At 54.2% G+C, this 15,183-nt stretch overlaps 6 protein-coding genes across 6 annotated transcripts; 4 read left to right on the forward strand and 2 right to left on the reverse strand.

Moving 5' to 3' along the window:
• Positions 1-3,056: 3,056 nt before the first annotated feature.
• Positions 3,057-5,182, forward strand: BBK36DRAFT_1189506 (maltose permease; the record flags this gene model as incomplete). Its single annotated transcript, XM_024896625.1, has 5 exons — positions 3,057-3,351; positions 3,453-3,544; positions 3,667-4,703; positions 4,772-4,862; positions 4,961-5,182. 5 exons carry the CDS (start codon positions 3,057-3,059, stop codon positions 5,180-5,182), a joined length of 1,737 nt encoding a protein of 578 aa, XP_024753413.1.
• Positions 5,183-5,898: 716 nt separating this feature from the next.
• Positions 5,899-6,479, reverse strand: BBK36DRAFT_1166291 (light chain 3; the record flags this gene model as incomplete). Its single annotated transcript, XM_024894888.1, has 3 exons — positions 5,899-5,947; positions 6,021-6,238; positions 6,390-6,479. 3 exons carry the CDS (start codon positions 6,477-6,479, stop codon positions 5,899-5,901), a joined length of 357 nt encoding a protein of 118 aa, XP_024753414.1.
• Positions 6,480-8,351: 1,872 nt separating this feature from the next.
• Positions 8,352-9,678, forward strand: BBK36DRAFT_1156644 (hypothetical protein; the record flags this gene model as incomplete). Its single annotated transcript, XM_024893945.1, has 2 exons — positions 8,352-8,573; positions 8,659-9,678. 2 exons carry the CDS (start codon positions 8,352-8,354, stop codon positions 9,676-9,678), a joined length of 1,242 nt encoding a protein of 413 aa, XP_024753415.1.
• Positions 9,679-10,110: 432 nt separating this feature from the next.
• On the forward strand, positions 10,111-10,893 carry BBK36DRAFT_1189514 (hypothetical protein; the record flags this gene model as incomplete). Its single annotated transcript, XM_024896626.1, has 1 exon — positions 10,111-10,893. One exon carries the CDS (start codon positions 10,111-10,113, stop codon positions 10,891-10,893), a length of 783 nt encoding a protein of 260 aa, XP_024753416.1.
• Positions 10,894-11,043: 150 nt separating this feature from the next.
• Positions 11,044-12,528, reverse strand: BBK36DRAFT_1134445 (proteasome regulatory subunit 12). Its single transcript, XM_024892310.1, is given in 5 exon segments — positions 11,044-11,634; positions 11,707-11,978; positions 12,021-12,027; positions 12,047-12,304; positions 12,396-12,528. The coding sequence occupies 4 exon segments, from the start codon at positions 12,224-12,226 to the stop codon at positions 11,074-11,076; spliced, it is 1,020 nt and encodes a 339-aa protein (XP_024753417.1). The 5' UTR covers positions 12,227-12,304; positions 12,396-12,528; the 3' UTR covers positions 11,044-11,073.
• Positions 12,529-12,909: 381 nt separating this feature from the next.
• BBK36DRAFT_1189525 (UAA transporter) lies at positions 12,910-14,269 on the forward strand (the record flags this gene model as incomplete). The annotated part of the gene is made up of 3 exons (XM_024896627.1): positions 12,910-13,086; positions 13,284-13,658; positions 13,718-14,269. 3 exons carry the CDS (start codon positions 12,910-12,912, stop codon positions 14,264-14,266), a joined length of 1,101 nt encoding a protein of 366 aa, XP_024753418.1.
• Between the last annotated feature and the right edge of the window lie 914 nt (positions 14,270-15,183).

A 15,183-nucleotide genomic window follows, 5' to 3' on the forward strand; every position in this document is an offset into this window, starting at 1 on the left:
CCTGCTAAGGAAGCGGGATAAGAGATGTTATAGCGGGCAATTGAGTGTCCCAAAAAGTGCTGAGGCTCGTCAAGCTGCTCAGTCGAGGTGAGGCCAAGGAGGTGATGGTAGTCAGACTGGAAGATCAGGTACAGTCAGACTTCGGAGGTGGTTCGATGTCGCTGGGCTGCTGAGCAAAATTCTGGTGGGTCGCCTGGCTGGTGTTGGTTTAGTGAGCTCGGAGCAAAAGGCACCGCTAGGTGGAAACGGGGAAAAAGACAAGGAGGGAATAAAATGACTGCTTTATTTTTCTCTATGTAGTCTAGTACTATTACCCAGGTATCTATTACAATAGCTGCATTCTTGTCAGGATGCCCTTTCGAGACTGTGATTTACTAAGATACTGCAGTGGTCTATAAGACATTGGATAGCATCGCTAATGGTAGCTTCTTTATGTATCAAGCTTGATATCGAGGATTCCCCTGACCAAAAGCTCGCCATTTGTCGCAAAAATTGTGCGGGGAAGACTCGGAGAAGACTCGACCTACACAGCTACAGTCCGCTCCGACATGCCTCCGAGAAGAGCTGCAACTTCAAATGCCCGGCACTGCGGGCAAATATATCGCCGGCTGGGTTTAGGCGTGAACTCGAGTGATGGGATATCGCTGCAAGATATAGACCACCGACTACCTAATGCGGGAGTGATGAGTGATTGTTCTCCAAAGTGGTTATTGTGGCTACTGGCTGCTAGACCTGTAGATTTGAAGACCTATAAGGTTGGGTCGGTAGACAGTATGTAGGTGCTGTCTCGTTCTGAATCTCGCTGGTTGTTTCAAGGGGAAATAGAGTGCTTATAGATGTGGCCTCTGGGTATTACCTGCCTCCCAGTTCATAAGAGGTACCTTAATTTGGCGTGGAAGCGATTGCGAGAAGATCTCGTCAGTTGAGTAATTGCCTTCCCTCTTTCCTTAGCTTAAGAGAGACAAAGTTGGCGTAGCCATCAGTCCTACAACCCGTAGTCTGTACTCAATTCTGCCGTCACATCATCGGCTCTCAAACTCTGGTTCCTCGGCCAAACGCCAAACAGATTCCGCATCATGGGGTTTTCGAGCCATTGCCAGCTATATCCGACTAGCGACAAGGTTGGGGGAAACAAGCTTTTTAAGCTCATGGATGCCGCCAACGTGCTTCTTCAACAGCAGCCGCAAGCCCCAAGATGAAGGCATCACCAGGCAGGCCACAGATACCCCTTTGAGCCATATCGATATGGAAATATGGATTCCCTCTGCCTGTCTCCATGGAAGACCAGGAAAATTACCGAAACAGGAAAATCACCGGCGAGACCAGCAGAGTTGGCCTCTTCGATTTTCTCCCCTCTCGGCTAGCGCCGCCGAAGAATTGGTGGGCCAGCGACGATTTTTGCTGTGGCCGGCCCACGACACCAAAAGGGCGCTCGCCTGGGCATCGCCAGAACAGCCGCAACCTCCAAGGGCCCCCCGATCCGACAGACGCAAGCTGCGCAGATTCCTGGCAGGGCAGGCTTGGATGGGTCAGAGCTGTCAAGCGGCCGCATCTAGCGCTTCCCCCGCATCGCGACATCTCAGATTCTACCCCGTGGGGATGCGGGAGATGTGACGACAGCTGGTGCCGACGGGTTGCTGGTGTACCTCGTACGTACTGTAGAATCGCGGCGCCTGTTATTGGCCCGGCGGTTTCGAGGCCACGGTTCGTCAGCCTTGCTGCAGAGCTGCTGTCTCTAATACTACTACTACTACTGATCCTGCCGAGTGCGACCTCCCATGACTTGCAGATGCTGTTGGTGCTACATGTCTCATCCGCCGTGGGGGGAAACAAGAGATTGCTCGGATCCGGCGTCTACTTCCCACGGCGTCCATGAGTTGCTCTGTGATAGCTGTACATACTTCTACAGACCTCATTCTCGTCGGCAGTTTCACCGTATGCATTTGCATATCTCGTCGGGACAAAGATTAGTCACGGCTATCCATCTACATATGCTGAGGCCAGTCCGTCTCCAAGCAGCCCCTGTCAGAATCAACTGCCTCTGGGCACCTTGCTCCGGCCTGGATACCAAGGCTCAAGCGGGCGTTGGGACTGGGACACCTTTTTCCCTGCAGAAATTTCTACAGCTCCTGCAAGTGATGGATACCGAGAAACATCAACCAACGACCACAACCAACAGCGTCAGACAAAAAACCCACAAGCGGTGACCCCCCAGGACCAAGACCAGGGGAAATAGAATGGCGTGGAAAGCAGAACCGAAACCAGAAGCAAAAAGCCTCGTCTGAACCCAGTCGATAGCACATTTTGCCCCATCGCCGTTATGCTGCTACTTTGCCGGACTGAGGCTAGACCAGGTCGCGTGTTCCTAGAACCTAGAGCCTAAGCAGCTTCTCCTGCGGGCTCCTCCGCCGCCAACGAGCCACTCCCGGCCTTGCAATTTGCTAATTCCTAGTGTCACCAAAGGAAGAATGTGGTGAGCTAGACAAAAAGTTTTTTTCCCGCCTTCTTTTTGTCGTATCCTGTGAGGATGGACAGCGGCGAGCGTGTCGAGAGAGGAGAAGGAAGCGATTGACAAGTAGTCACCATCACAATCGTTCATTCGTTTCGCCTTCTGTGTGCGATTGCTGCAATACATAATAATACATACGATAATGACCGATTCGTTCAAAGCCCACTTCGGTCAAGGCTCCAGAGAAACGGGCTCGCTCCATTGGATCGACACCACAGCGCTCGGCTTAGCTCGACCCGCGGCCATCGAACCGACCCTGGCCTTGCACGGCATCTCGACCTCGTCCTCTCCATCTCTCTCGCTCTCTCTCTCTCGTTGCTCGTCTCCGCACTTTTGCTCTTCACCTCCTCCTCCTCCTCCGTGCTTCATATATTTATCCTCCCCTCTCGTGGCCACCTCTACTTTTCCTCTTGGTTCCAGCCCACTTGACTGTGAAGAGCGTGGACAACACCGGGGCATCCTGATGTTCTTGTGATACCCTTTTTTTCTGCTTCTGACCCTTTGCTCCTCTGTTTCTTTTGCGGCTTCGCGCCACTAGCTTCTCTTCATGGCTTCATCCGCCAATGAGAAGGAGATTGACTCTCCTCGGCCAGACCATGTCGACGTTCCGACGTCCAAAGATGCCTCCACCGGCGACGTCCTGGACGTCGACGGCGATGGAGGCGACTTCTCCCAGGACCAACGCCTGGTCATTGAGAGCGCCCGAGCTGCCGCTGCCAAGGAACAGTCAATGACTCTGCTCCAGGGCATCAAGCTGTATCCCAAGGCCATTGCGTGGAGCATCATCATCTCTACCTGCATCGTCATGGAAGGCTACGATGTCAGTCTGGTCAATAACTTCTGTAAGAGACTTCCTCGGCACTTCTACGCTCGGCCATCTTCACCTTTTTTTTTTTTTTCAGCCTTGCGCTCTAGCTGACGCTTCTCTGACTCGCTTTGCCAGATGCTTTCCCTCAATTCAATGAGAAATACGGCGAGCTGTACCCAGACGGCACGTACCAGGTGCCAGCTAGATGGCAGTCTGGCTTGAGCAACGTATGTCGTTGTTTTCCCCCTTTTTCTCCAACTGCAGCTATAAAGAAGCTTCTTCAAAGCCGCAACCATCTCGAAAACTGTGACAGTATGAAGAGAGCTAACCGTTTGGCCAAAACAAACAGGGCGCCACTGTTGGTGAAATCATTGGTCTCTTTATCAACGGTTTTGTCTCTGAGAGATTCGGTTACAGAAAAACGGTCATGGGCTGTCTCGTCCTGGTGGCCGCCTTCACAGCCATCTTCTTCACCGCGCCCAATGTCCAGACGCTGCTGGTTGCCGAGATCCTGTGCGGCATCCCGTGGGGCATCTTCCAGACAATCACCGTCACGTACGCCTCCGAGGTCTGCCCCGTGGCCCTGCGAGGGTACCTCACCACCTACGTCAACTTCTGCTGGGGCCTCGGGCAGGAGATTGGCATCGGCGTCATCTACGCCATGCTCAAGCGCAACGACCAGTGGGCGTACCGCATCCCCTACGGCCTGCAGTGGATGTGGCCGCTCCCGCTCTTCGTCGCCATCTACTTCGCCCCCGAGTCGCCCTGGTGGCTCGTCCGCCAGGGCAAGGCCCCCGAGGCCAAGGAGGCCCTGCTCCGCCTGACCAGCCTGAACCGCGAGACGGACTTTGACGCCGACGAGACGGTGGCCATGATGGTCCACACCACCGCCCTCGAGGAGAAGATGACGGCCGGCGCCACGTACTGGGACTGCTTCAAGGGCGTCGACCTACGCCGCACCGAGATTGTGTGCATGACCTGGGCCATCCAGAACCTCAGCGGCAACGCCTTCTCCAACTACTCCACCTACTTCTTGCAGCAAGCCGGCCTCTCCACCAAGGACTCGTACTCGTTCGCCCTGGGCCAGTACGCCATCAACATGGTCGGCGTCTTTGGCGCCTGGGGCCTCATGACCATGGGCATCGGCCGTCGCTCCCTGTACCTGTACGGCCTCTGCGGCCTGTGCAGCATGCTCTTCGTCCTGGGCTTCCTGGGCCTGGTCCCCGAGTCGCACAGGAGAGAGGGCTCGCTCGCCACCGGAAGCATCATGGTTGTCTGGGCCCTCTTCTACCAGCTCACCGTCGGCACCGTGTGCTACTCCCTCGTCGGCGAGCTTTCGTCTCGCAGACTGCAGATCAAGACGGTTGTGCTGGCACGAAACCTCTAGTAAGCTCATGGTCCCTCTGTTCCTACAGTCCGATCGTTGTCAGATTTGTTAACCTCTTTCCGTATAGCAACATTGTGGGCATCATCACCAACGTTCTGACGCCATACATGCTGAACCCCACGGCCTGGGATTGGAGCAACTACACCGGGTTCTTCTGGGTAAGAAGCCCCCCCCCCCCCCCCCCCCCCCCCCCCTTTATCAATCTCTCCCTTTTATTGTTCTTTTCGTAAAGAGACTAACCCCCTTCGTTCTGCAGGGCGGCATCTGCTTCTGCTGCATCGTTTACACCTACTTCCGCATCCCCGAGCCCCGCGGCCGCACCTTTGCCGAGCTCGACGTGCTGTTCGAGAAGAAGATTAGCGCGCGCAAGTTTGCTTCCACAAAGGTGGACGTCTTCCACGAGTCCATCGACGAAAAGGTCATGCACCAGTACGATGGCATCATGAAGTCGCATGTTGAAAAGGTTTCATTTGTTTGATTTGGGTCTGAGTTTTCTTTGTTCTTGGATGACTTTTTTTTTTCCCCTATAACGACTTTTAATGAAATTGGGACAAGGGAGGGTGTATCTCTCGTTGGAGAACAATCTTGGGTTGCTGGGACGTTGTATATACCCTTTGAGCCCTTCACGATGCTCATGCCTATGATAGTGGCTTAATCTACCAATGATAATGGCTTAATCTACCAATGATAATGTCTTGTTTTCATGCTCCGTGCGTCTGATCCACCTCAGAGATACAGCACACTGCGCAAAGAGTCAGAGCACGCAAGGGGTTATAGGGGTAGGACAGAACATCTATTGGTGGATATGCTAAGATTAATCCTCTGTGATTGCATCGACTAAAAAAAAAGTGATAGGCATAGGTGCGGCGAGCAAAGGCGAGAGCAAGACGATCCAACGTAGAAGAGGCCGCAGCGACTTATACGCTGCCTGGCTGCCTACACGTGAGTTGCTCATCGTTCCTTTCTCGCGACACGCTTCATTCTCCTGGCAAGCAAGGCGTGCGACGAAGAGGGGTTGACAGGAGATGCCTCGGCATCCTGCTTCAATCTGGTTCGTCTTGCCTGAAAGCAATCAATTCGCAATATCATATAGCTCCCGTATCCCCCATCAATCAAAAAGAGTATAAGCCCAACGACCAGAACGCCAGCATCAGCCTCATCAGCTTGGAATGATCCCCAGTATCGCCTCGGTGTTTATGCGGTACCAAAGGTGTTCTCGCCGGAGTAGGTGATGTACAGGAAGCTGGAGAGCGGAATGTTAGCGAACAGGATCGACACGTAAAGGGGGGTGGGGGAGGAATAGAAGGTGCTCGTACCCGTCCTCATCCTTGTGCTCCTCGTAGATGCTGCTCATGAGAGCAGCGGTGGGGGGGAGGACCTCATCCACGAAAATGAAGATGGCCTTCTCGGGAGAGAGCTTGATCCTCTTGCGAATGACGTAGACGAACTGGCCTACTGTCAGGTCCGCAGGGACCAGGTACTTCTTCTTGTCGATGGTAGCGATGTCGCTCTTCTCGACCTTTTCGCAGATGACCTGTACAGAAAGGGGGGGACTCGGTCAGCTGTCAAGATTCAAAAAGGGACGCCGCAGCAAGCGGATGGGTGCATGTTGCTTGGCTTGGGTTCTGGTAGGAACCCAAATGGGACAAGGGAAGGAAGCGTGAAGACGGCAGGTGACGACATACAGGAATGCGGTCGGAATACTTCTGTCGGATGCGCTCGGCCTCGGCCTTGCGCTTCTCGAAGGGGTGCTCGTCCTTGAACTTGCTACGCATCTTGGCGATATTCGGAGGTTAAGGGGCGGGAGTGTTGTTCGGTGACGACAGCTAGAGTCGAGGCGCGGCTGCGAGATGCGATGGCGGCGGCGATGTTAAAGGGCGGACTCAGCGATAAATATCTAGAGCTAGAGGCGGACAGATAGGGCGACTGCGGTAAGCGGCTCTGTCGAAGCTGGCGCGGTCTGGAGAGATGGAAAGGGGGGTTGGATGAATGAGGAAAAAGGGATTGAGGGATGTAGGGATGCAGAAATGATGTCGAGGCTCGGGTTAGGTTTAATAGTAGGCGTCGGTTGGTGACGACGTGGGAGAGGGGTGAGTGACCCAGTGACTCTGGCCCGATGACTGGACTGAACAAGGCGGTGGCCAGACAAGGTAAGGTATGGCAGGCAAGGCAAGGCAAGAGGCGCAGGCAGGCAGTGACGCCTCTTCTGCCAGGTGCTGCCCTTTGAGCGTCGGGCTTTGTCACCTTGTCACCGTGGATGTCACTTTTGTTTGCTGAACGCAGCGCAGGCTCGCACTGATGCCTTGGGCGGAGGGTGGCGCTAGTGCTCAAAGGGCGATGCGGGACGCGGTGAATCAACTCGTAGGATACTTCCGGGGTACGAGGCCTACAACGACTCTAGGTGCCAGCTGCGCCAGGAGCCCCGAGTCCTAACGCGGTACGGGGCGAGTACTCGCGCGAGCCGGCAGCTCCCCACGCAAAGGTACCTCCTCTGCGCGCGGGCACAGTACCCTTTGACACCCAGTCCCACAGTGCAGCGCTGCAGCGTCACTGTATGGCACAAGCACGTCGCAGCTCCCGCAGCGCCGCCGAGGGCTCCGTCTTTACAGAGTACTTGGCAAGGTACCTGGCACCGCCGGCCACATGATCAGCTGCCGGACCCTTGTGCCCAACGCCGAGTCACCCAGTCACGAGGCTTGCACCTTTGGCATTCTCCAGGGCTTGACAGGAGTACCGACGGCTGCGTGTAGAGGTACCTCTGCTCCCCGAGGGACGGAGCGAGCACCAGCCACACGCCATCTTACTAATTGCTCCAGTACCTTACCTTAGTAGAGGCGCAAGGGACAAAGATTACGAAAGAGGTTCGAGTGCTCTAGCTCTGCCTGGCCGGTTGCTGAAGCTGGGCAGCGCTTGTGTGCTTGTTTGGCGCCGTATTCGCTTCCATCGCGAGCAAGGGTGGGCTCTAACAAAGATCAGATCACTTCTTGGAAGCACTTCCAGAACGTTTGGGTTGGTGTAAGATGATTCACCGAACCCACCAGCGCAACAGAGCGGTAATGTCTTTGACAAGATGCCAAAGCGGCAGTGGAAGATGAAAGAGGTTTCAGAGCAGCACTTCAAAGTTGTTACGCCTCGGCGCATAAAGAACGTCTTTGTTAGAAACGTCCTTGTTTTGTCTCTTCTTCGGTTTCCAGAATAAGAACCTTTGATCTTCGCTTCAAATTCTCTTTCAGGTCCCGGGATAAACTACCTGTCTTCCTCCTTCGTCCGTACTCTCCCTCCACTACTCATTCGAGCCGTCAAGGTGAAGACGCTCCGGTCAGACGGTTTCCCGCTCCATCGCCCGATCCGAGCTTGTGCCGACGAACCAAACCATGATCCGGCCCGGCACGACTTGTGCGTGGGAAGATGTCAACCCGCCGAACACGCCACCAAGAAAGCCGGTGGCTCGATCGGTGGAGGGGCCAATTGCCCAAGTCAACGAGAATCCAAGATTCGAAATTTCTCCATCTCCGGCTGACGCTCGAGGCCGTGTCGTTCTTAAACTCAGCGTCTCCCGTCTTTTGTAGGGGCCAGTCTTACGCTTCTGTCCAGGCCCCAGCACTTCGTTTCTTTGTTCCCATCACCGTCGGAACAACCCCCCCGCCATGGCCGCGCCCTCGGCTGCCTCTCGCTATGTTCAGCGCGTGGCCTCGCAGGTTCGCCTGCGTGCAACAAGGGCTCCCAGAGGCCAATTGACCCTGAATCGATGGGCATCCACTGCTTCGGGCAGCCGTCGAACTCCCGCCAGCTTCGGAGGCTCGTCCTCGGCAGTCGTCTGGCTCGCAGCCGCCGCAATTGGCGTCACGGCTCCCTTGGCCTACAGCTTGGTGAGTCTTGCACGCCGTGCCAGGGGAGACGCAGTTCATGCTCCGAAATCAGCTTACACGTGTCCCCCTTTGTTTGTTTTACTAGTCAACGGCGGAATCCGCGAAGCTTGACGTCAGTACTCTCGCCGAGAAGGACGAGCAGAAGAAGAGAGAGGCGGCTGTCACCGAGGAGTCGCCCATGCGCCTGCGGATGGAAAAGTTCATCAAGGAGCAGCAGCAGGTGATTGTCAAGGAACTCGAGCGCATCGACGGAAAGAAGTTTCGGAAAGACGAGTGGACACGGCCCAATGGCGGCGGCGGCATCACATGCGTGCTGCAGGAGGGTAATGTGTTCGAAAAGGCCGGCGTTGGCGTCAGCGTCGTCTACGGGTCGTTGCCCAAGCCTGCCATCTTGAAGATGCGCGAGAACCACAAGAACCTCGACCCCAATGTCGAGTCCCTTGAGTTCTTCGCCGCCGGCCTGAGCATGGTGCTGCACCCGTCCAACCCCATGGCCCCAACGGTGCACCTCAACTACCGATACTTTGAGACGGCCAATCCCGACGGTACCTCTCAGGCGTGGTGGTTTGGAGGAGGCTGTGACCTGACGCCATCGTACCTCTTCGACGAGGACGCCATCCACTTCCATAAGACGATCAAGGAGGCCTGCGACTCGCACGACAAGACGTACTACCCTCGATTCAAGAAGTGGTGCGACAAGTACTTTTACAACAAGCATCGCGGTGAGTGCCGCGGCGTGGGGGGAATCTTCTTTGACGATCTCGACGAGAGCGAGCGCGACCAGGAGAACACCTTTGCATTCGTCCAGGACTGCCTCAAGGCCTTCCTGCCGTCGTACGTGCCCATCATCGAGAAGCGCAAGGACATGCCCTTTGATGCAAAGGAGAAGGAATGGCAGCAGATCCGCCGAGGCAAGTATGTCGAGTTCAACCTGGTCCACGACCGAGGCACAGCCTTTGGGCTCAACACGCCCGGATCACGAGTCGAGAGCATACTCATGAGCTTGCCGTTGACGGCGAGCTGGAAGTACATGTACGAGCCGGAGCCCAAGAGCAGGGAGCAGAGGCTGGTGGACGTGCTGAAGGAGCCCAAGGAGTGGGTGTAATTGGTAGATCTCTGTATAACATCACGCGCATTTTGCAGTATATTTTTGTAGTTGTAGCGGAATAGATAAAAAAGACAAGAAATGGCAATTTAAATCATGTAATACCTAAATCAGACTAATGGGGGTCGTTTAGAGGAGAACACCGGCTGTTATGTGACTTTAAGTGTCTTTTGAACAGACCTCATTTGTACCTAGTAAACTTGGCTCATCCAAGTCGCCCAAAGAACATAACCACTTCGGCTTTCTCACACCTCTTCTCTTTCCAAGTTTCGGGATTATAGTCTTCGCAGCAACATGATACCAACAGACCACGGCCAATGAACGCCACACTTAGCGACTCCAGGACGAGAGCCGCCTCGTTACAGTCAAGTCCCCTCGGCAGATAGACAAGATCCTGGCTCCTATAAATCGAGGCGCGCTCTCCAAGGAAGAATGGGAGACGAGCATCTCCCATCCCACCGCCAACTCTTCGCGGCCCTCATCCCGCCATCGCCTCTCCCGGCAGGAAGCGAGTTCGCCGCCGGCACCGCCGATGCTGCTGCTGCTGCTGCTGTTTCCAAGGCCATCACAGACCGGCCCTCGCCTTTTGCCGAACAACACTCCAACTGGCGACGGCAACTGCTGACGCTCCACGTCATCTTCCCGAATCTCCTTTTGCCGGCCTTGGACATGCTGGACCGGGGGCTCGTCAGTCGTCTCGTTGTGGCGGATGGGGAGGAGCAGAGGGCCTCTGAGGCAGCTACAGCATCAGTGCTGTCTCATGCCGTCGTTGAAGCCGAAATTGGATCTACGGATGAACAATCGACGAGCCGGAGTGCCAACAACGGGCAAGAACCGGGCGTCACAGGTCGGATATGCATGTACACAGTCCAATCTGCCGCCTCGCCAACGTCCAGACGCAGACGGCATACGCCGCTGAGGGCCAAGACCTACGCGGTGCATCTTGACGCATGGAATTGCTCCTGCGGAGGCTTCGCTCTCGATGCGTACTCCCATTACGATGCAAAGAGCAAGGACGAGCAGCAACCTTGCCAGAGCTCTGCATTGCCTTTACGGCCCGCCAGCTTGGAACTGGCTTCGCCCGATGATGACTTTCCATGCTGTAAACATCTTCTTGCCTGCTTACTGGCAGAGAAATGGAAGACTACCACGGGCCATGTTCGAGACAGATACATAACAAAGGAAGAGTTGGCTGCCATAATTGGAGGCCCTTAATACGCCCCTACAATGGAACACATGAGGCCTCACTGATTCCTTCAATGTCTATTTGATTTTGATTTTTTGTCTAGCGGTCTGCCGCCACCAAACGTATAGAAAGCAGTAGTTCATTTATATTACTCAAAGCACCGCCTGGCCTCCGAGTTCAGGAGACGTCAGATTCACTTTTCCCCCTCATTACTTCTTTTTGGGCTTTTCCTTATCGCTGCTCTCCTTGGACTCCCCGTTTGCGTTGGTGGCGGCCGCGTCCTTCTTCTCGTCCTTGTCCTTGGCCTCGTCCTTCTTCGGCTCCTTCTCGTCCTGCTGCTGTCGGTTCTGGATCTTGTTCTCTATTAAGTCGTGGAATGCGGTGATGGCGCGTATCAGGCTGCTGAGGTAGATGGCCATCAGCTGGTCATTGGTCTTGATGCTCATGGCGTGTGATAGTTCGTGTTTGCTGTCGTCTTCTGGCGTAGAGAGGTTGGGGAGAAGGTTGAAGACGTCTTGTAGGTTGCCGAGGATCGCGTGGTTGACGGGGAGTTGGCCGTCGAGGACTTTCTGGAGATAGGCTCCAATGTCTCGTAACCGAAGATGCAGTCCTTGGAGCGACTGGAGCTGGTTGGTGACGCGCGTGGACAAGGTGCCAACAGCGACGTCACGGATGTCCCTCAGCAGGTGCTCAACTCCGATTTCCTCTGCTTCCTCGGCCTCGATGATGGACGGCGTGTGGACAAACGTTCGAGAAGTCGTCGTTCCGTCCTAGAGAGCGGGAAAGCGAACATCAGTCATCAGTCCCTATCCCGTGTTCCAGTGCGTCAGACAGCTACTCACATCTTTGATTTCCTCAACCGCGAAGTACGCATCGGTGGGCACGCCCGACTCCTTCGGCTGGACGTCGATAATGACCAGCAGCGGGTTGGGCGTGTAGCGCTTGAACAGCTCGTTGATTTCGAGATCAGAGGCACGGAGCTTCGGTCCCGAATGATACCACCCCACCAACTTCTCCCGCGCATTCACCTTCTTGAACATGTCGTTCATCGATTCGACGTAGTTGTGGTCCAGGAACCATACTGAAGGGTCCTTTTCGTCCTCCTCGAAAGGAACTGGGCAAGAGTCGTTAGCTTGTTGCGAGATGCAGCCATTGCTGGCAAAATCTGGACGTACCTGCGAAGCTGTTGGACACCCTCACATTCTTGCCGTCATTCTGGCCGAGGAGAACTCCGACCACCCGCCTCTTTGTCTTGCTGGTGACTGTTCGGTTGTAGTGGTCGACGGCGGAGAGGAGGACGAGCGGAGCGACGGAGACGTTTCTGGTCACCAGCGAGAGCGTTTCCGCGGTGGTGGTCGGCATCGTGGCTGGCTGGCTGAGGACTGGATCTTGTTTCTTGGGGAGGTTGATACTCCGGTCAGAGTGGGAAGAAGGAGAAGAGCGATTCGCAGCGGTTCGTTGACGGGCGAGGGCACCAGGAACCACGCGGATTGGTTTGGCAGTTAGAGATCGTGGTTGGTGGTTGGAGTTTGGTGGTTTGCTTGACGGTGGAATCGCCAAAGAAGCAATTAGGTACCTATCCGACTTACGTCGCTACGTTCCGTCATTCTACTGGCGGCACCTACCCCTCCAGGGAGCTAGAGCACAAAGGTACTATACTTGTTTGAGTAGTAGTTTTGACTGATACAAGGATAATTTGCCAAGACAACTTTATGAGTACTAGTATTAAAAGTAAATAATATCTAGATATATATTACCTACTTACTTTAATATATATTATAATAAAATAAAAATAAAATAAAATTTAACATTATATAAATAATTTTTTTTAATTCTTATAATTTTAAAGGTATAAATATCTTAATTATCTAAGCTTTGTATTTTCCAAGGAATATTATGCTTTTATGCTTATATGCCGATAGAGCTGCTCGAATGCTATATATGGCTTTACTTATTAGATAGCAGCCAGAGTGTTCATTGCGGCTTGTTGATACAAGTGTTCCTCCAAACGGCACCATCTTGATGCCTCGACAAGCAGAGACGCAATGGAGCCTCCTCTCGCCGAACTGACACCGGATAACGGTGCTCAGTCGACACCCATCAAGGGCCGTCCATCGCATGCCTTGGCAAATGCGGTGCGCCGCTTCGCCGTCGACAGCGGCTCGACTCTGTTTGCCACGGCGGTTATGACAGTCTTGATATTTGGCGGATGCTGCTCCAACGTAGGTGCTCTCTCCCAGCGCAATTGATCGCGCTCGGCGTGACTGAACGGCATCCTTCTACAGGTCTATGCTCTCGAGGCAATCATCAAGTAAGTAAGCAATGTCTCTGACCCGATACAGACTTCAATTGCTGACTACCCCATAGCTTCGAGCCCGCAAACGGTATACCTGCACTCGCACGCCCACTCCCGTAGAAGATCGATTCCAACCATGCGCTTATCCACGTAGGAACGCTCGTCACCTTTGTTCAGTTCCTGTTCATCGCCATCACTGGTTACATTGCGCAATTCGACAGGACACGGCCGCCGTTCTTCGTGGCTCCCAATGTCGTCCCTCTTCGCCGCTGGCTCGTCAATATCCTGCTGTTCTTCAGCATCAACGTGTTGAACAACCATGCCTTTAGCTACAACATCTCCGTGCCGGTCCACATCATCCTCCGATCTGGAGGTAGCATCACGACCATGGCTGCTGGCTACCTTTGCGGCAAATCGTATTCTCGAGCCCAGATCTTCGCAGTTTTTGTCCTCAGCATTGGCGTCAGCCTTGCCGCCTGGTCCGATTCCAAAGCCAAGGTAGCTAGCTTGCCACGTTGCCACTGGTGTCACAATCCTCGTCCTGACAAGCTACGCAGAAAACGTCTGAAGATGGTGCCGACCCCGTATTCAATCCCGGGCTTTTGATTATCTTTGTGGCCCAAGTTCTTTCGGCCGTCATGGGCCTGTATACCGAGGCAACGTATCGAAAGTACGGGCCGCAGTGGAAAGAGAACCTGTTCTACTCCCATATCCTGTCGTTGCCGTTGTTTCTGCCCTTTGCGCCCTCCATGTGGCGCAATCTACTCGTGCTAAGCAAGAGCACGCCTCTTGAATTGTACATACCGTTCGCTGCGCCGCTGCAGCCCGTGCGAGTCCCGTCCCAGCTGGCCTATCTCTCGGCCAATGTGCTGACTCAGTATGCCTGCATCAGAGGTGTGAATCTCCTTGCAGCGAACGCATCAGCGCTCACTGTCACGATCATCCTGAGCATCCGGAAGCTCGTAAGCCTTTTGCTGAGCATCTGGCTGTTTGGAAACACTCTCACAGCCACTACTCTTCTCAGCGCAGCAGTGGTGTTTGGAGCCGCAGGCCTCTACAGCGTTGCCCCGAAACCGGCTGTGTCAGAGGAGAAGAAGAAGGCTTGACCTCGGCATTCATGTTATAACTTGCAACGCGAGATTATACTGGCCGTTTCGGAGCGAGTCGTTTACCGTTAAACACATAGAAAGATCCGCAACGGAGTCCTATACGGAAGGCGGCTTGTCAATACTCGAAGCTCTAGAATAGACCATTCGATAGAAGAGCCTAGCATGTATACCTTAGAATACAGACTCGTGTAATGAAGTCAATCAAACCGGTAAGCAGCCGCTACGAATTTGAGAGTTGCTTATTCTCAATCTTAGTAGAAGTCTGCATTGACTCCTGGAGATGCTGAATGCAAGCATGACTCTCTATCTGGAATGTACCTGCAAAGTCTTGTGATGCAAGTTCTTGTGATGCACATGAGATCGATCTCAAGTACCAGGTACTCCAGATCGGACTCCTGCCAAGCAGCACGCGCTAGTCCTGTTCAGGGTGCCCTAGCCCTGCCACGGATTAGCTCTCTTTTGCCTGGCAGCCACGACAGCAGTGTTATTGGACACGGCGCCTTCCCAACCAACGCCTTCAGACGCCTTCGGGCTTTTAGTCCTAGATCTTGCCGTGCAACCTTAATTCCTCCCTCACGGACTAACCGCTTCGTTGATTCCTTCAACGCAGGCGTCGCCCTGTTCCTTTTGCTCTCGACGGCGTCTTGCTGTACCGGAATTCGGTAAATAAGGGCTATGGCTGGTGAGTCGATTCCTGAGCTTGAGTACCCTTGGCAGCTACAACAACTGCGATGCACAAAGCACAAAGCACAAAGCACAAAGCATCATGTGAGGTCGTGCTTGGGCATCTCAACAGAACGGGGACCATCTTCAACTCTTCCCTTTCCATATGGTGATCATCAATTCAACCACTATTCCTGACCAATCTGATATAGACCGCGACTTACATGGGAGCGGCGGCGTGTCTCTCCCGG

This window comes from Trichoderma citrinoviride (assembly GCF_003025115.1).
Source record: "Trichoderma citrinoviride strain TUCIM 6016 unplaced genomic scaffold BBK36scaffold_2, whole genome shotgun sequence".
In the NCBI taxonomy this organism is placed as follows: Eukaryota; Fungi; Ascomycota; class Sordariomycetes; order Hypocreales; family Hypocreaceae; genus Trichoderma; species Trichoderma citrinoviride.